General features: G+C 47.6%; 1 protein-coding gene across 5 annotated transcripts in view; it reads right to left on the reverse strand.

Moving 5' to 3' along the window:
• The window catches only part of SEPTIN11 (septin 11), an 85,547-nt gene that overhangs the window by 23,380 nt on the left and 45,552 nt on the right, over window positions 1-16,615 (reverse strand). For 2 of the 5 annotated variants that reach the window (XM_063335700.1, XM_063335701.1), the window contains exons 8-9: window positions 14,239-14,371; window positions 13,170-13,357 (exon numbers count right to left, since the gene is read on the reverse strand). In XM_063335700.1, the coding sequence (XP_063191770.1) occupies window positions 13,170-13,357; window positions 14,239-14,371 (321 nt within the window). Of the gene's footprint in view, window positions 1-2,849; window positions 4,991-6,790; window positions 9,299-13,169; window positions 13,358-14,238; window positions 14,372-16,615 lie in introns of those variants that run through there. The other 3 variants (XM_063335699.1, XM_063335697.1, XM_063335698.1) reach the window with 3 other exon arrangements.

Below are 16,615 nucleotides of genomic sequence, written 5' to 3' on the forward strand. Positions count from 1 at the left end.
AAGGTCCAGCTGGTTTGAAAATAACCTGCGTTGCCAGAGGAAAAAAAACCAACAAAACCCAACTGTTTCCTACTTCCCACATTTCCTCCCCACAAAAAACCCCAGGCCATGACGCAGTCCAAGAGTGGCCCCTACCCAGACCGTTGCGTCACTGCCATGGCAGCAGCTGACTCGTACACTGCTCCCGCTGTCGCAACACGGGGACTCTCCTGGAGCGCTGCCAGGGCTCCCCGTCACCCACAGCAGAACATCCCCTGCTGCCGGTGGCTCCTCAATACCCACGTGGGCTTCCCCACAGGTTTCACGGCACCCCAGTGCTTCACTGCCACGGACCCGCCAAAGATGCCGGCTGGAAAGGAAACCAGTTTCAAATTGCAGGCTCAGTTCCTTGCGGCCTCGCTCCCTCACGGGCACAGAGATAAAACCGTTCTATCCACAAAATTACGCGTGTTATTGCTCAGAGTCCCCCCAGAACCCGGGGAGCACTCGAGTTCTAGCAGAGCACTGCTGCTTGTTTCAAATGCCTTCTAGCAACAATCCCCGCTCACCTTTACGTGCCGCACAGGCGTTACTCTCTGCAATGCCCCATCTTCCCTTATAATGCCCCAGAACGCTTTGCAGACACGATAGCAGCGACCTCTCCGCAGTTTTCTGCGCGACGCCGCCTCCGAGAGATTCTGATACACCTCCTTCACCCCACCTCACCTGGGGAAACCGGTCCTGGAGCATCTCTCTCTTACACAAGACCTGCAGGTGCTGAACGTGGGGGAGATGCTCATTCCTCGAATAGCTGGTAGGGTGATACCCGAGTCCCCTCTGGCCGGCCCGCTGCATCCCAGCCCGCAGTGGCCAACAGCGCCACGGCACGGTACCTCCCACGCCCCAGCTCGTGCCATAGGGCACCTCCAACCTGGAAACTGTTCCTACCTCTGGGTTTTAGGAGGTTTGTTTTTTTTTTTAATTCATTTTTACTCTCCAGCAGTGATGGGAGGGTTAAGCCCACAAGCACGATTTTAAACTTGGCCCCCCCCCCACCCCGCTCTATCTTGTGGATGAAGCAGCTTTCCCAGCTCTGCTGGAGACATTTGGTGATATCAAGTGACAAACAACCTCTCTGTGCTGTCCAACAACAGGTTTCACACTGCTGTCCCCTCCCTGTGCTGACACCTCTTCCTCTAACAGCTGCACGCCACAGAGGAAGGGAGCCAAAGGGCACGTCGCCATCCCCTCCCCCTGGCACCGAGGTGTGGGAAAGCCTCAGCGACACTCAGCTCAGCACCCGTCCCCTTGTCCAAGACGCCTGTCTCATACGGACACCACTCGCAGTGCCTGTACGTGCTTTCTGCTCTGTTTTCCTCCCTCTGCCCCAGTATCCACCCCCCCCCCCCCCAATTATGGATGTCAGGTGTTTCATTCTGTCATGTCCCGCCCCCACAACATTCCTTACAGGTCTGTTCCCCATCAATTTACCTTTTTTTTTTTTCCTAAGGCAGAAAAAAAAACAACCAAAAAAACCCACCCCAAACAAACCCCAAAACCTTCTGCTGATACCATCTGCCTCAACAACCCGGGGCTACAAATTCCAGAAGTTTACTCCCTGCTCTGTAAAAGTTACTCCACGTTTTTTTTGAGCCGATTTCCCTCTAGCTAAGTGCCCCCCTGGTTCTAGTCACGCCGATGAGGTAACTACCAGGTCGGCATCCGCTGCCACCACAATTTAGCCGGATTTTGTAACACAGACTCACAAATAAATTTAGGCTGGAAGGGACCTCTAGAGGACACCTGCTGCAACCTCCAGCTCACAGCAGGGCTGATCCTCCCTCTCGTCTCAGCCTTTCCCTCTCCATACTGAGGGCTCCAAGCCTTTGCGGTCTCACCTGGCAGGCTGCTGCTCCATCGCTTTTATCATTAGTGCCCTTCTCTAACCACTACGTCCTTCTGGAGACATGAAGTCCAGAGCTGCATGGCACCAGCACAGCAAAACTCTACAGCTGCAAAATAAAGGCAATTCGTCTAAGCGTTGGCATTTGGTTTGTGCCTATCTGCTTCTCTGTATATATAAAGCTTTAAAAAACATTTCTATTTGTAGTTTAGAAGTCAACCAAAGAAAGGTTTTGCCCCTCTTCAAACCTTCTTGATGCAGCAGCACTACTGGTGGGTCACCTAGCCCTGAGCCTCTCCAGCTGATGAAGAGCCTCCTCCAGTACAGCCCAGCACTTGCAACGGGGAGGAGAAATGCCCTAAAAGCAGAGGTCTCCAGAGCTCCGTGAAAAGCCCAGCAGACAGGAGTCCATCAGGATACTTCCTCAGTGTTGCCAACCTGCACGTTTGGTCGTGACTTCCCACTGTCACACACAAGATCTCAGAGAGTCGCAGTGCACAGTTACATGGGTAAGGTGACAGGGTCAGTAGCACCTGATAGCGCCTCTTTCGGTATGGGATTAAAGAACCACCCCACCAGCTAGGTTTTTTTTCCTTCTTACTTGCAGTAAGTGACCCCCAGCCACTCATGACTGAGCGCCTGGGTCCCAAACCAATGTCACCAGCAAAACATGGGTGACCTGACACGAGGTAGAGAGCAGCAGAACAGCTCTGTGCCCATACATGACAGTAAGGGACAGACTATTTCAAGAGAGAGGCTATAGCACAGCGACGGGATTTTACAGGCCAGAGTCCTGCTACCACCAGATAAACCCAAACTATGATTTTTAAATGGAAAAAAAAAAAGCGTAGGGAATAAGAGAAACCTAAGGAGAGGATTCTCTCCCTGAAACAGGGGCACTGGGGAGGGCCTCACCACGCAGGATGCTGCAGGAGCCATCTGGCGGGTGGGCTGGCCTCCAGGTGAGTAACCAGTAGGGTATTTTGGCAAGTTGGAGGCTACCACACAGGGGGTTGCACAGATGAGCCACGGCAAAGCCCCCGGGCCCGAGGCAGCGGTCCCTGATGTTGCAGACTGGTCTAGGCACCAACACTGAAAACAAAAAGACACGGCACTCGTAAACTGGGCATTTTAATGGGCAAGACATTGTCTCAGTAAACAGCGATCGCCTTCATGCGCTGAAAACCCCAGGCCAGAGATGATACTTGCCCTGCACAAGGCACAGGTGTGGCTCAAAGACCCGCACGCCCCACTCCTGCGGCAACCCTCGGCTGCAAAGTTCATGACCATTTTCAGAAGACGTATGGCTCAACCCGTCGCTTTTGCTAGGTACGGGTGGCCCGGTGCACATAGAGCACTGGTGCCTAAGCCCTACCAGAAGGATTCCCTCCTGCAAGCGATGAAACCTCTTCCCAGTCAGCAAAGCATCCACAGAGTTTTGCAGCACAAGAGAAGAATTAACACAGGCAAGGTTTAATCCAGCAACACCCCCGAGGCCTCAACCCGTGAGGCATTAAGCCACTCTGTTTTGTCCTCAGAAAGCCAAATGTGAAATGTTTTCCAGATGTGGCGCTCTCGTGGTAAGAGCTAGTGGCTGCAGAGCAGACCTTCAGCAGGTATCACCTGAGCCCACTGGAGCCTTGAGAGCAGGCTCCATTTTTCATATTAATGCAAATTTTGTCCTAAGCTACATTTGTGCAAATACTCATATCCCTTCAGTCCGGGCAACAGTCAGCAACCCCCATTTACGTACCAGGTAAATCATTACAGCATAGACACGAATATTTTATCCTTCCACTTCTATCGATAAAGTCACTTAGTTGGTTGCAAATGTTTCCAGGATAAACAGTTTTTCTGCCGCTTTACAAAAACAGCCACCTGGCTGGAGGGAAGGTTCTAGTGATCTAACCCTGTCACCGAAGTGTTGAAAAACATTGTGCTTCTGAAAAAACCCAGCAGATTTCAGCAGAGACCCTCGGGCAGCTTGCGCTTCACACACAGATTGGAAAAGGCAAAAATCTAGATGATTTAGTATAACCTTTCCCACAGAAGGTTAAAGGAGGTGAATTCCTCGATTAAGGTTTGGATATGAGCAGAATAAATCACTAGTATTCGGTTAGGCAAAAAAAAAAAAAAGTGCATTACCCCAACATGAAAAACATCCAAAGCGATCAGGCCATCTCCTTCCATCCATCCCAAACCAGCTAGAGGTCACTGCACACCACGTTTCCAAGCTTTGTTTTTTACCTTCCAACAATACTTTGGCACTTTTCAAGCTTTTTGACTGAATTCGCTTCCGAAGTAAACAAGTTAGAAAGTTCGACAACTACCCCACATTCAAGATTGTTAGAAAAAATAATCACTAATTTGGCTTCGTGAAAATAAAAGGAAGCCTTCAATCTCAGTACAAGTCAGTGCAGCTCAGTTGTACGGCAAGAAATACCTACTTTGCTTGTTCAGAGACAAATCAGCCAGAAAATAATAAGGCCTTGACCATCCAGAACAGGCTCCATCAACGCAACACCAGCCATCTCTGCTTCACGCAACGGCATACGGAAAACGAGACGTCACCTAGGTCTAAGGACTTATTTTCAGGACGTGTCAGAAGAGCACAGGACGTACTTGTGATGAAGTTGCAGTGTCCAAAGCAGCCAGATTTGATCTTTAGAGGCAGAAATGAAGTCTCCCAGCTATGCACACTCATCTTCATCCACAGTTTGTCATTCTATTTGTCATCAGCAACACGTGCATATTATGGTAAAAGGAAAGAAAACAAGGGAGAAAAACCCCAAACCCAGTACAATATCTCACATTATGGCCAAGCTCTCTCCTCCAGCCATTACCTCTGTCATTTTTGGTAGCCTCAATTCTGTCGGAGACGCACCGGGAGCGGACAGATCCCGCACAGAGACACACAGCACAGCGCACCCTCAGACGCACAGGTGAAAAACAAAAAGGGAAGGAGAGAAGGGCGGACGTGATGGAAGAATGAGATGGCTCTTCTCCTGGCAGGGGTGCCCGTGGCCGCAGGCTCTTCCAGTGCCCTACTGTCCACTGGGAGAGAGGGCGTGGGGGCTTTGGCAAGATGACGGTTACATAAAGAAGAAGCTACAGAAAAAGAGAAAAACAGAAAAGAAAAGAAACAGAGGTTCAGAATTGAAATTAAAAAAGTGAGAGGAAAAAAAATAAAAGGAGGAACAACATTTTAAAGAAAGCAAGCCATGAAGGGAAGAATCCACTGGGGAGGTGTCGTATGAACCAACTACACCAGAGGCCTGGACCTCTTCAAGGCACCGGCTGATTTGGAAAACGAGCTCACAACCACCACAAAAAGCGACTGACAAACACCAGCACAAACCTACAGAGGCATCCTCAAAGGCACAAAACAACCTGTGGGGAAACTTAGCATTTCCTCACCCCCTCCTGTCACACCGTTACAAATGGCAACAGCGAAACAAAGTCACAAAGGCCACGCGAAGACGAAAGCGTTTGGGTAAAAATATATTTCCTCTCCCCACTGTATGTTGGCACTATTCGTGTACGTCACCTAAAGCATATACAAGAAATAACTGAGCTTATGCTATAAGGTTATTTATCAATTTGTAATTCAAAAACGGAAATATTTTAACATCAAATAAAGTGACAATATCTATCAGATGCATACATATAATTTGCATTAACACTGTACGTAGGTTACACAACTATTTAGTTACAAACATGGGTTATTTTCAAATAGCAAGGTAATAAAGTTCTACATCTATAGTTTAAGGCAATCAGGATATTAAAAATGTATACAAATACAATATTTCTACTGCTGTTCACAGCTTTATTTCCATTAATTAAAAAAACCCTTCATATGTGGACAGTTCCATGCTGATACACGCGGATGAGAGCGTCACGGGTATCGCATACCGCAAACGCAACCAGGGTCCTCGGAGAAGAGAGACACACACTCTTCTAACGTCTTAGAAGGGCAAACGGTAACTGGATTCAAATGGACATATCTGATATGATCACACACAAAAAGACCTTTCCATTCTCACTCGGACGTTTTAGGAGAAGCAGGATGAGAGCTACCTGGAGAAACACTGGTCATGTTAAACAGAGACATGCTTAAAGAGAGACACAAAGGTACAAGTCTCCTTGACGGGGATTTCAAGCCGTCAAATGCACACGGAGGGGTGACACGAGTTGCAGTTTTCAGGCTGCAGAGGAGCCCGGGGTGGGTGCCAGTCGCTGCTTTCCCCCCTTCCCGGCAGCACCACACACCACAGAAGATACAAGGTGATGCATTCAGTGATGGTGAGCTCAGCGGGCGCCTGCCTACTCCCTGCGCTCCTGGAAAGTAACTCTGCAACCCCAGTGACGTTTCGGGGGAGCAAATCCTTCCTCATCTCCGCCTTTTCAGCTGCCTGCCGGACACGCGCGTGCCCACCCCACAGAGCAATCACGGCCCCTCTCAGCGACCTGGATTTTTTTTGCTTGTTTTCCCATTCTGGGGGTTCGTTCCATGCCCTGGGAACACCGTCATCCCAAAAGCACACGTTTCAGCGTGCTTTCTCGCTCCTGTATATTATTCTAAGGTTCGAAATCCACCTTGTCAGGAACATGCAGCATTATCAGCTAGTTATCACTGCTGCGTAAAGCACAGGAAAGGCTGCAGTGTCTCTCAAGCAAGGCTTTTGCCCATGCAACCGCCTGTCCAGTTTCACCAGTTGCCTTGCTAGCTTCCAGCACGCAGAGAAGCTGTTCAGGGTTGCTTTAGGCATTCAACAGGAGCTGGACGTCGTGTTCCCTACGGCTTCTTTTCGACACCCCAGCAAAAGCAGGTTATTGCAGAAAGTTTTCAAGCAGTTTTAACAACGCCACTTGCAAGTAAGCGGACTTAAAAAGAATCCCCCCCCCCCCCCCCCCCCGAAAAGACACAACCGGTTTCATATCAGTAGTGAGGCAGGAAGGGGGAGTCTCTTGCTGCTGTACTTACATGCAAGGTGAAAGCACATCCAACTAGATTTGAGTGTATCATTTACTCCATGCAGAATCAGGGGCTACTGCGGAAAAAGGCCTAAGTGAAGAGGAGAAAGAAGTGCCAGCAGTAACAAGCTAAACATGGCCCAGGGTTTAAGGAGGAAAAAAAAAAAAAAAGTCATTTACATCTCTCCTCTGGCAAAAAACCAAAACAGCACCTTTAGCTTTTTAAAGCTTACAGTTCATTCCCAGTTTCTCCAAAACAGCTCGCTTTTTGCTGGAGAAAGAAACCCAACCAAAAATACATTAATGCACTTGGCCACAGCTTTCTGTCAAAAAAAAAAAAAAAATTATAGCCAGACTCAGCTGATTTCCCCTGCCAAACGTCCCTTGAAGGGCTGTTAAAGGAAGCAGGACAAATAAATGCTAAAATTAAGTCTTCTACTTGGCACAAAATGCTGGTTAATAAAAAGAGGACACGCACAGAGATAGCTGAAGCAAAGCATACTGCCACAAGCATTCAGTGATGTGCATATGATGTGACTGTAAAAAAAAAACCAAACAAACAAAACAAAAACAAAACATGCCAAAACACAAAATTCTTCCTTGATAACATTTTAAAGCTGGGTTTGCCAGAAGCCACAAGAACCATACTTTCATTTTTCCAAATAACCCCCTAGCAAACCTGCTTAACCTGGCAAAAAGCGCAGCATGGTTGTTAAGACCAGGACGTGTGATTTAAGGGGAAAAAAGCCAAAGCCCAACCCAAACAAAAAAAAAAAAAAAAAAAAGAGAAAAGGTTCAACTATTTTATTTCCAGCTTATTTATCTCCAATAGATTTTTGCTATCTGACCAAGGCATCTTAGTTAGATCTCCTCTTCCCAAAGCCATGTTTAAGCAGTGAGGGTTAAAAGGCAAGACAGCCCAAAAGCTAACCCCCAAACGTTTCTCAATCCAACACTTCAGAAACAGTGATAGTACTGCCTTTTTTTTTTTTTTTCCTCCAGAGGGGCAGAAATTCCATCCCAGAAACAAGCAAAGAACTGCAGTGCGTAAGACTTAGGTGGAGAAAGTTATTTTTTAAGAGTGCTTTAAAGAAAGAAAGAGTAGACTACCTAGCTAGGAGCAGTGGAAATGCTGGCTGTACATCAGCAGAAGAGAAAGAAATCCAGAAGTCATAAGGTAAGCATGGCCCGCCACTTCTTGGGAAGGAAGGGAAAGACCCTGTCCGAAAAGCAATGGCATAGAAAATACACATTAAACGGACCAATTTCCACACCGTGCTGGCCACAGAGCGAGGCCTGGTGTACGTTAAATCGTCTTAGATTTCAAGGGACATCCGAATGGGACGCTGTCCCTGGGGCAGGGGGGCTGGTGGTAACATGGAGGGTCCAGACACCCTCTCGCCCTTAACATGAAATTCGGGATCCCACGGCTTTGCAAGTGTTTAAGTTTGTGCAGAAATCCTCCTGAAGGCTCTACGAGAACGTTGAAGGCTATGGTGTCCCCCCCCTCCCCGGGCATTTGATTCCCTAAGGGCCGCTAAGTCTTGCTAAGGTGATGCACGTGGGAAACCAGGTACTATTTTAAGTGAGGCGTCAAAGGTTACGGTCAGGCAAGTAACACAGGGGAAGCCATAATGAGAAACCGTCCTTCTCCCAGGCACCTGCAGCGCCGCTGGGTTCCCACCGCAGCATTCAGCGGGTAGCTACTACACGGAACCGGAAGGGCGGCTGTAAAAATATGCCAGCACATGACAACAAATCCAAGCCCACTAGTATGATCAAGTCAGACAACAAAAACAGGAACTAATAAAAAATATCATGCAAATGTAACGGCATGCAAGGTCAGTTATACTTTTGTTATCTACACACACATACACCCCCCCCCCCCACAACCCCCAGCAGCGGGACTCATATTGCTCTAACTCATTAGCTATTGAAGGAATATACGTTGGACTAAACTCCAGGGTTTAGCCACACTGGGGACTGGGCTGTGACCTCGGACCGCTGATTTCTGTGGCCCCAGGAACCCCCCCTTCAGCACAGGGCTATCGCAGCCAGCCCCCCGAGAGCCAGGCAGGCTAGCGGCACCAAGGACCTGATCCACCCAATGACGCTCACCCGAGTTGCTGACATCCAACTCTGACCCTCAGCTCGAACTTAAGGCCAAAAATTATTTACTGCTGCTGGTTTTGACCAGAAAAATACATGGTATCATTACCTTGCCCCTCCACCCGCCCCTGAACTTCCAGTTGCATACAGTCCTGTACCCAATCCTTCTTCCTCCTTGTTCCCACTGTGTTATTGATGAGTTAATAGTTATTCATGTTAAAAAATAAAAAAAAAATAAAAAAAGAAAGAAAACAGATGGCAGAGACACATTACTGCAAAAGCAGGTGAATGCAGGAACATCCTTGGCTTGACAGGCTTTATGTGAAGCTTGCACTGCAAGTTAAAAAAAGAACAAAAAACAAAAGAAGTTAGCAATAATAGAACCCAAAACGGAAAAAAAAGAAAACAAAACCAAAAAACCAAAATCAAAGAAAGCTGGGAGAGCCGACACCAGCAACCCGCTCTGGTGGGTGTGCATGCGGATGGATTATGCAATTAAAAAGAAATCAAACCTCAAGGCTGGGCTCTACTCTAGCCTATGACAAGCAAAAGCAAAAATTAAAACTGAGGGGGTAGAACTACCGAATAACCAAGCACGTAAGTTAGTCCAGGTTACAGCCTGTACGTGGTTGGTGTCTTTAAGCTTTGGTGTTCCAGAACGTGCATGGTCGCAGGTGTCCAGTTTGGGCACGTGCTTAGCCTTTACCCAAACTCCAGTATCTCAGACCCGGGCACCACAACGACTCCCAGCACATCAGCTTTCGGACCCAAGTCAGATCCTTCAGGCATCAAACGCACGCCTCTTTTTACAGGGTGTTGGGCCAGGCCCTCACACGCGTGTTACAGCCCGGGGATTGCTTTGGGACTAAGCATGGCCCATGATGGCCAGACCAGTCACATTGGACCAGAAACTATTATACAGAAAGGAAACTGGAAAAAAGTTTTTAATCTGGTTTTCAGAAACAGCTTGAAATAAACAGAAACAGAGCCCAAACAGATGGTCCCTGCTCCCGGGGGGGTTGAGGATGAGCAAGTAACACAACAGCACACGTTGAGGCATGCATGTGGCCATCTACCAAACAACAGGCAAGCACCAGAGGGCTATTCGCTGCTGCCGTTTGGTTTTGCCAAGTCCATTGCCAGGAACCATCTCCGGATTTGTTCAGGTTTGAAGCACAGTCCCATCCCAAAATTATGCCAAGGGCTTGATATGTATGCTCAGCCCCACGTTCAGGAAAGTACTTGAGTACGTGTCTATTCTACAGTCACACAAGTGTCTGAGGCACACTGATGGGCTGTCCTGAAAACAGCACACTTCTGTCATCAGGCCAGAGCTGCAACAATTGTAGATGAAAAAAGCGTAAGCTACAGGAATCTGAGAAATGAATTACAAAAATAAAAAGGTATAAAAAGACAAGTTGTTCCTGCAGGAGTAGTCTGGAAATCAAGAGGGCCAAGGTCTCCCTCGTGGAGTTAGGCCAGCAGCAGATTTCACCCTGAGCCTTCCCTCCGGCTCGCACAGCCCAGTGGAAAGTCCCTGTTGCCCAAGTTAGAGAAATCTGATCCCACCTTGAGGGGCGGGGGGGGGAAGCATTCCCGCAAATTACTTTCTGGGGAGGCTACGAGGATCGTGCATGGCAAGGATTTCCTCTGGCAACTGCACAAGAATCACCACCGCCCATGTCAGCACAGAGAAAGGGTGAGAGCCTTACCTACACAAGCTGCAGCTTTTCGTTAGAGTGCAAGGAGAAACTGAAAGCCTTTAGAAAAACCAAGGTGTGCTACAAGGCAGAAGCATCAGCATTTCCCTTTAAAGCCTCCATTAGTAATTCAGACACTAAAGAACAACTGAAGCAGTTACGGCACCTGGTGCGGAGCGACACTGAAAGGACACACTAAAACACGTGCATGTTCCTCATGACTGGATTTCTGTGAATGCATCAGCAAAGCAGAAATTGCGTTTGTCACGGTCGCTAGAAACATCCACATATCACACCCACACCACCACGTATGTGCCAGCCAACTTCACAGAAGCGAATAGTAGCTAACACTGACTACCAAAAGTTACAAAACTCCCCAGACCATTACAGACTGCACTGGTCTCGTATCTAAGAGGTGAAAAAACTGACTGCAGAGTTTTTAAAAATACTAAACTACCAACTTTGTTTAAGAGATAAGAAAAAGGGTCTTGAAAATTTCCTATTCTTCTCAGGAAACGGGTCACCACGTCTGAATTCTCACGTGAGAGAAGACCGGTGTTTCAGCCTATCCTATTTACAGGCATCGTCGCAGGACGGTATTCCAGCATGCTTGGACGCTAGCTGCCGACGCTTATTGTTTCTACAGTTAGCATGACGCTGATGGGTCTGTAACGATTTCTTTACCCGAGCAGAGCATGCAGCGCACAAGCACTCTATGCATTTCAGCGGGTGCCGAAGGCCAGGTTCTCAGTTAGCATAAAGCAGCACGGCTCCATAGGAGCTACATCGATGGACAACAGCTGAGGAACTAGCCCTAGGCCCTCCCCACCTTCCTGGGGGAAGCCGGGGGCAGAAGCAACAAGTGAGCGGTACCAAACCAGCGGCAGAGACAGGGGACATGCAGTGAGCATCAGCGTAACTTCCCAAAGTATAAAAATATACTAGTATATATGCAATACAACAGAACCTCATAGGCTCACGCTGTAAGACAGCTCAGACCCGGGTGAAGTTCACAGGTTAGTAAGGGAGACAGCAGCGTCTGTACCACATCCCTACTAGAATTTGGTTCTTCTGACAGTGACAGCTTAGTGTTAATCGAGTAAGTTACTCTGACAGACTCTGTTACGGAATGCGCCCCTTCACTATCAGCTATTAAAAGAAGTGTGGAACTGTCATGTTTGTGTGTGGGTTAAAGAAGCATTTTCCTGTGAGATTTGCTGCGTAGCCATCTTCACAGCCTTCCTGATCGCGGTTAGCCACTAGCGCCGTTATCACAGATAACCCAGAAAGGACTTGGATGAGTATTCCCATACTGGATATGGAAAAGTGAATGGAAATTACAACAAGAGGCCTCAAGGCAGCCTCTGTTCCAGTAACCTGTCTTGCTGCGCTACACAAACAAGCCGTGCGCAGTCTACTTCACCTCTGCAAGGTCTGTCCAGCTTCACTGTACATATCGCATTAAGCGGACCTTGCGTCCTGGTTCTTAAAGCCCAGTGAAGTAGCCGGTATCATATAATAAATAGGGGTCTCTTGCACTAACGGCAAGCTAAACGTAGCCATCTCCAAGTACAGGCTGCAAGAAGGTTACGTCAATTTAGATCAATCTAGAGCTCAAGGTTTTCAGCAGAGCTCTGCAGTAACTTAACTCTGAGCCCGAGTCAATGGCAACGTTCCTCCAGTTTCAATGGAAGCAGAATTAAGTCCAAACTGGGCACCTCTGAAAATCTCGCCTCCAAATACTGACAATGGGACAGACTCTGTCTGCAGATACACTTGGTGCCTACTGCAAGTACTGGAGGGTACAGGATTATACTCCTAGCATACAAATATAAAATAGTAGAAAACAGTGTCATTATCTTTACTAAAAGGTACACGTTTCTTAGCTTATTATGTCAACTCCATACAACCACAAAGGCCATTTACCTGCAATCCTGCAATTACGGTACCATAGCAGTTTGGTTTTTTTAAAACAAACAAACCAACCCCAACCTTTTTGTCTTTAAAGCAAGCTTCCAAGTATTCACTTTTGGCACTAGCATTGCCCATGTAAAAATAACATGGTAGTTTTTGTTTCTAATTTACTTCTACTTACAACTATAACCTTAAGGAATGGGAACTGTAGACTACTCTTGGGTGAAAGAAAGGACGGGTAGAGACCCCCTTCATAATTTTGGCTCAGGCAGATAAATCTGAGCCCAGAACATCTCGGAGCTATTCCAGAAGATGCCGGACACATCACAGGTCAAACCCCCACCATCTGATTGCTCTCCCATACCAGTCAGACTTTGACATAAAACTCGAAGGTACTCTTCTAGAGAAAAATTAAGATCATGTCCCTGGCCCACCCTTTAGAAAAAAATATTTTATTTGATTAGGCTGATAAAAGCCCAGTTTCCAGTCTGGTAATGGGGAAAAGCAAATACAGACATGCATCAAGAAATAAAAAACAACCTCCCAAACTGGAATAATCCCTACAAAGGACGTGTGTGACATCCGCTTACTTTTTCTTGTCCTTGTCTTTCTTGGTTTGTTGAGAACCTGCCTGCTGAGCCTGTGACTGTAATAGCTGAGCTGCTGCCTTCTTCTTCTGAAAGTTGTTCAGCTCTTCCTCAAGTTCCTTCTTTTTGTCTTCCACTTTTTTCTTCTCTTCTTGGTGAGTCCTCTTTAGATGGTCAAACTTTTCGTGAAGCTGCCGGGACAGAGACAATGAGAATTGGACAGGAAGAGAAGAATGTTTCATGCCAATTACTGGTAACGATGCCCAAAGCGGTTCCGCTGGCACCGAGGCCTCAATGCATTCCTAAAAAGTCACTGGCCTGTCCCAAGCATGCCTGACTTTGTGAGAAAAGCCCTGCAATTAACACACACTTGCACACACAGATAGCGGGAATTTAAGTCGCTGTAGGAATGACAGGTCTCTGGACACTTCCAAACCCTCATGGTTCCATCCCTCATCGCTTTGTACATAGCGGACACTCTCATGCTCGTGCAAAGCAAGAGGATATACCCATTCAGGGTGTTATTCTTCTCTGGGGCTCTTCTCTGTACCTCCGAGTGGGACTTACTGCCCTCTGGTAAGTCCTCATCTGCTTACTGAAAGTCTCCAGAGAGCTGTGACTGCTAAAGGGCAGCGCCGGCTCTACCTTAGCTGAAGATCCACTGCAAACAAACATTACTTTGAGTAGCAAACATATTCTCTCCTTTGGGTGAAACAGCAGAGAGGACACCCATGGCACAGCACGGCTGGCCTCTGTGAGGTACGTAGCCTGCAGCACCTCCCACTCACTCCACAACATACATCCTCCTCCAGCTGCCCCAAACCAGGGAATACTCCCGCTCCATTTTACAGGCACAGAGAAGTGGCAGAGGACTTGTGTAACAGGGTCACGCCACAAGTCCGCGGCAGGACTGGGAACTGAGTTCTTACCGGCTTCCTGAAGCTCTTTTATGTACAGCAAGCACCTTTGCAGGCTTCATGTTGGAATCTGGATGCTCACCTTCCCAGGGCTCTCTTGGAAAAGCCCCAGCCTAAATCCTCACACACAGTCCTCCTAGTTACAATATACTCACATCTTTCTCTGCTTCCTTCAACTCTGCTTCCTTCTCCTTCACTCGCATGACAAACATTTGCCTCATTTCATCCTCCTTCTTCTGGAGCTCACCCAGGAATTCGTTCCTCTTTGCTTCATAAGTCTCTTGGAGACTGTTAAAAACACAGAAAAAACCAAACAGTCAGAGCGGCGTTTCAAGGACAGTCACGAGTTTCCAGCCTTTGGCGATATTACCGCACTGTTTCGTCACAAAACGTGGTCAGAAGTGCCTGACTACAACAGAGGCATGAACGCCTCCACCAAAACCAGACCCAGCTTGCTAGGTGGCAGCAGCGGGAGACAAAGTGGCAAGCGAAAACGAGCACGCTGTTCAGTATCACTTAACAGGCAGGATGACTATCCTCGAAAAGAAACGGCCGCTACGTAAGCGTCTACAGCAGCCCCTGATGCTCTCACGGCTTGCGATCTGTTTGAGTCACACCTTCTCCCTTCTCCCACCGTTTGTCCTGAGCCTCTTCGTTTGAAGTGCAACATTTGGGGAACAGACACGGGCACATCTGAGTGCGAAATCCTGCTTTGTGTAGTTCATTAAGCATGACACCGGCATAGAGTAAAACTAATTTTCACTACTCATCGCTAATGGATTCAGATCAGGGGCTTTACTTAGATAAAGCCACTTTGGAAACGTTTCTCTTCTAGCTGTCAAGGCAGCCTTTGCGAACAAGCAGCAGCATTCTTCCTCCAAATAACCACGTTACTGGATTCCTTCATTCCTTTATTCCCCCCTCTACTTCTTGGCATTCCTTTATTCCCCCAGCACTGAGATACCGCCGCAAAGATCTGGGACATGAAATATGTTGTCCACGCACCTCTGAGATTTTCACAGCCTCTTAAGAACTCTTGACGCCAAATTCCTTTTCATTTTATTCCTTAAATGGATTTGCATATTTCAGCCATAATGATAGTGTGGGAACAACAACTATTTTCCCCAAGATGCTTTTTTGAAAAGGCATTTTTTTTTAAAATAAAAACTCCACTGATATCACAAAGACAGACTGCACCCATGCACCTAAGGAACACATTAACCACTGGGCTAGCGGAACATCTTAATCCCGTTGAAGCAAAGCATTTGCCTTTCCTGGCACATGGTGTGGGTTTTGGTGGCACTTTTGTTGCTTGTTTTTTCTGGGGGGGTTGCGGGGCAGGGACCATTGAGCTCGGGAACAAAACCTGACAGGTAAATCCAAGCCTTGGGTTTAACACCGCTAATTGATGGGGACTTCAGCTGCCTCCTAAACCACTCCACAGCGAGGATGCCCAGAACTGCTCTTGCACAGCGCTCGCCACCCTGGAGGAATCACACGACTCCAGCTGACCACACCAGCTTCCCCACACATAGAAGCAAAAATGCGGATTCTAAAAACGACAAAAATCTTTTCATGGGAGTACAGGGCAAGAAGCACCTTTGGATTCCTAAAGAAATAAAAAACCAGAGCGCTCACAGCAGATAGAGTCCAGAAGACTTCCATCAAAACCTCTCTAAAATTCAGTCTGGGATTTAATCCTCTGACTGTGGACACTGAAACTTAAATTCATAAACCCTTCTCAAGAGTCTGGCTAGAGCCTAGGGAAACCCTGAGGGCAGATTAGCCTCCACTGCTCAGTGAGCAAAACCTGAATCTGCAATTAGTGACACACTATACTAGGGAGCAGCAGAGCCTTACGGACTGACACAGAAAACTGCACACCGCTCATCGTATCCTGTATCGCAAACAATTCCTTGCAAAGCTCATTTCCGAAAACACAATGCCGGGTGACAGGCAAGCAGGAAAAGGCTGGCAGGAGCGAGGGTGGCAGGGGCTTACTGTGAGATTGTCCCAGCTTCAGCCTTAAAAGCTTACCACTAACCTAAAGCCAGCAAACATAATTCTTTACCGAAGTGACTCCGACTTCCAGAGAAGCAAAGTTCTCAGAGAAACTGGCCCGGCAACTCCCAGCTGCATATGAAAAAAACACTTACAGCCCTAAGGAATAACAGTCCAAACCAACTGGGATCCCCGCAGCTTCTCACACACAGAGACGACACGGGAATTTGCTTTTTAAGTATACAAACATACAAACCTAGATTACAAGAGTAACTTGATTCCCCAACACACACCCACACACCAAATGATGCCCTTGCAAATAATATTACTCCAAAAAAACCCCAAACTGTTTTGAGAAAGTTAACCAGAGAGACCAGTCCGCAACAGACACAGGACAGCAGAAGGATCTCTGTGCAAGAGAGGACCCCATTTCAAGGAGCGGATGCCTACGGGGGCACTCGTGCTCCTTCCTCACCTCCTGCAGCTGGGACAAGCAGCGGGGGTTCTGCCAGCAAGTTGGGCATCTCAACT

Source organism: Chroicocephalus ridibundus, chromosome 5 (genome assembly GCF_963924245.1).
Source record: "Chroicocephalus ridibundus chromosome 5, bChrRid1.1, whole genome shotgun sequence".
Taxonomy (NCBI): domain Eukaryota; kingdom Metazoa; phylum Chordata; class Aves; order Charadriiformes; family Laridae; genus Chroicocephalus; species Chroicocephalus ridibundus.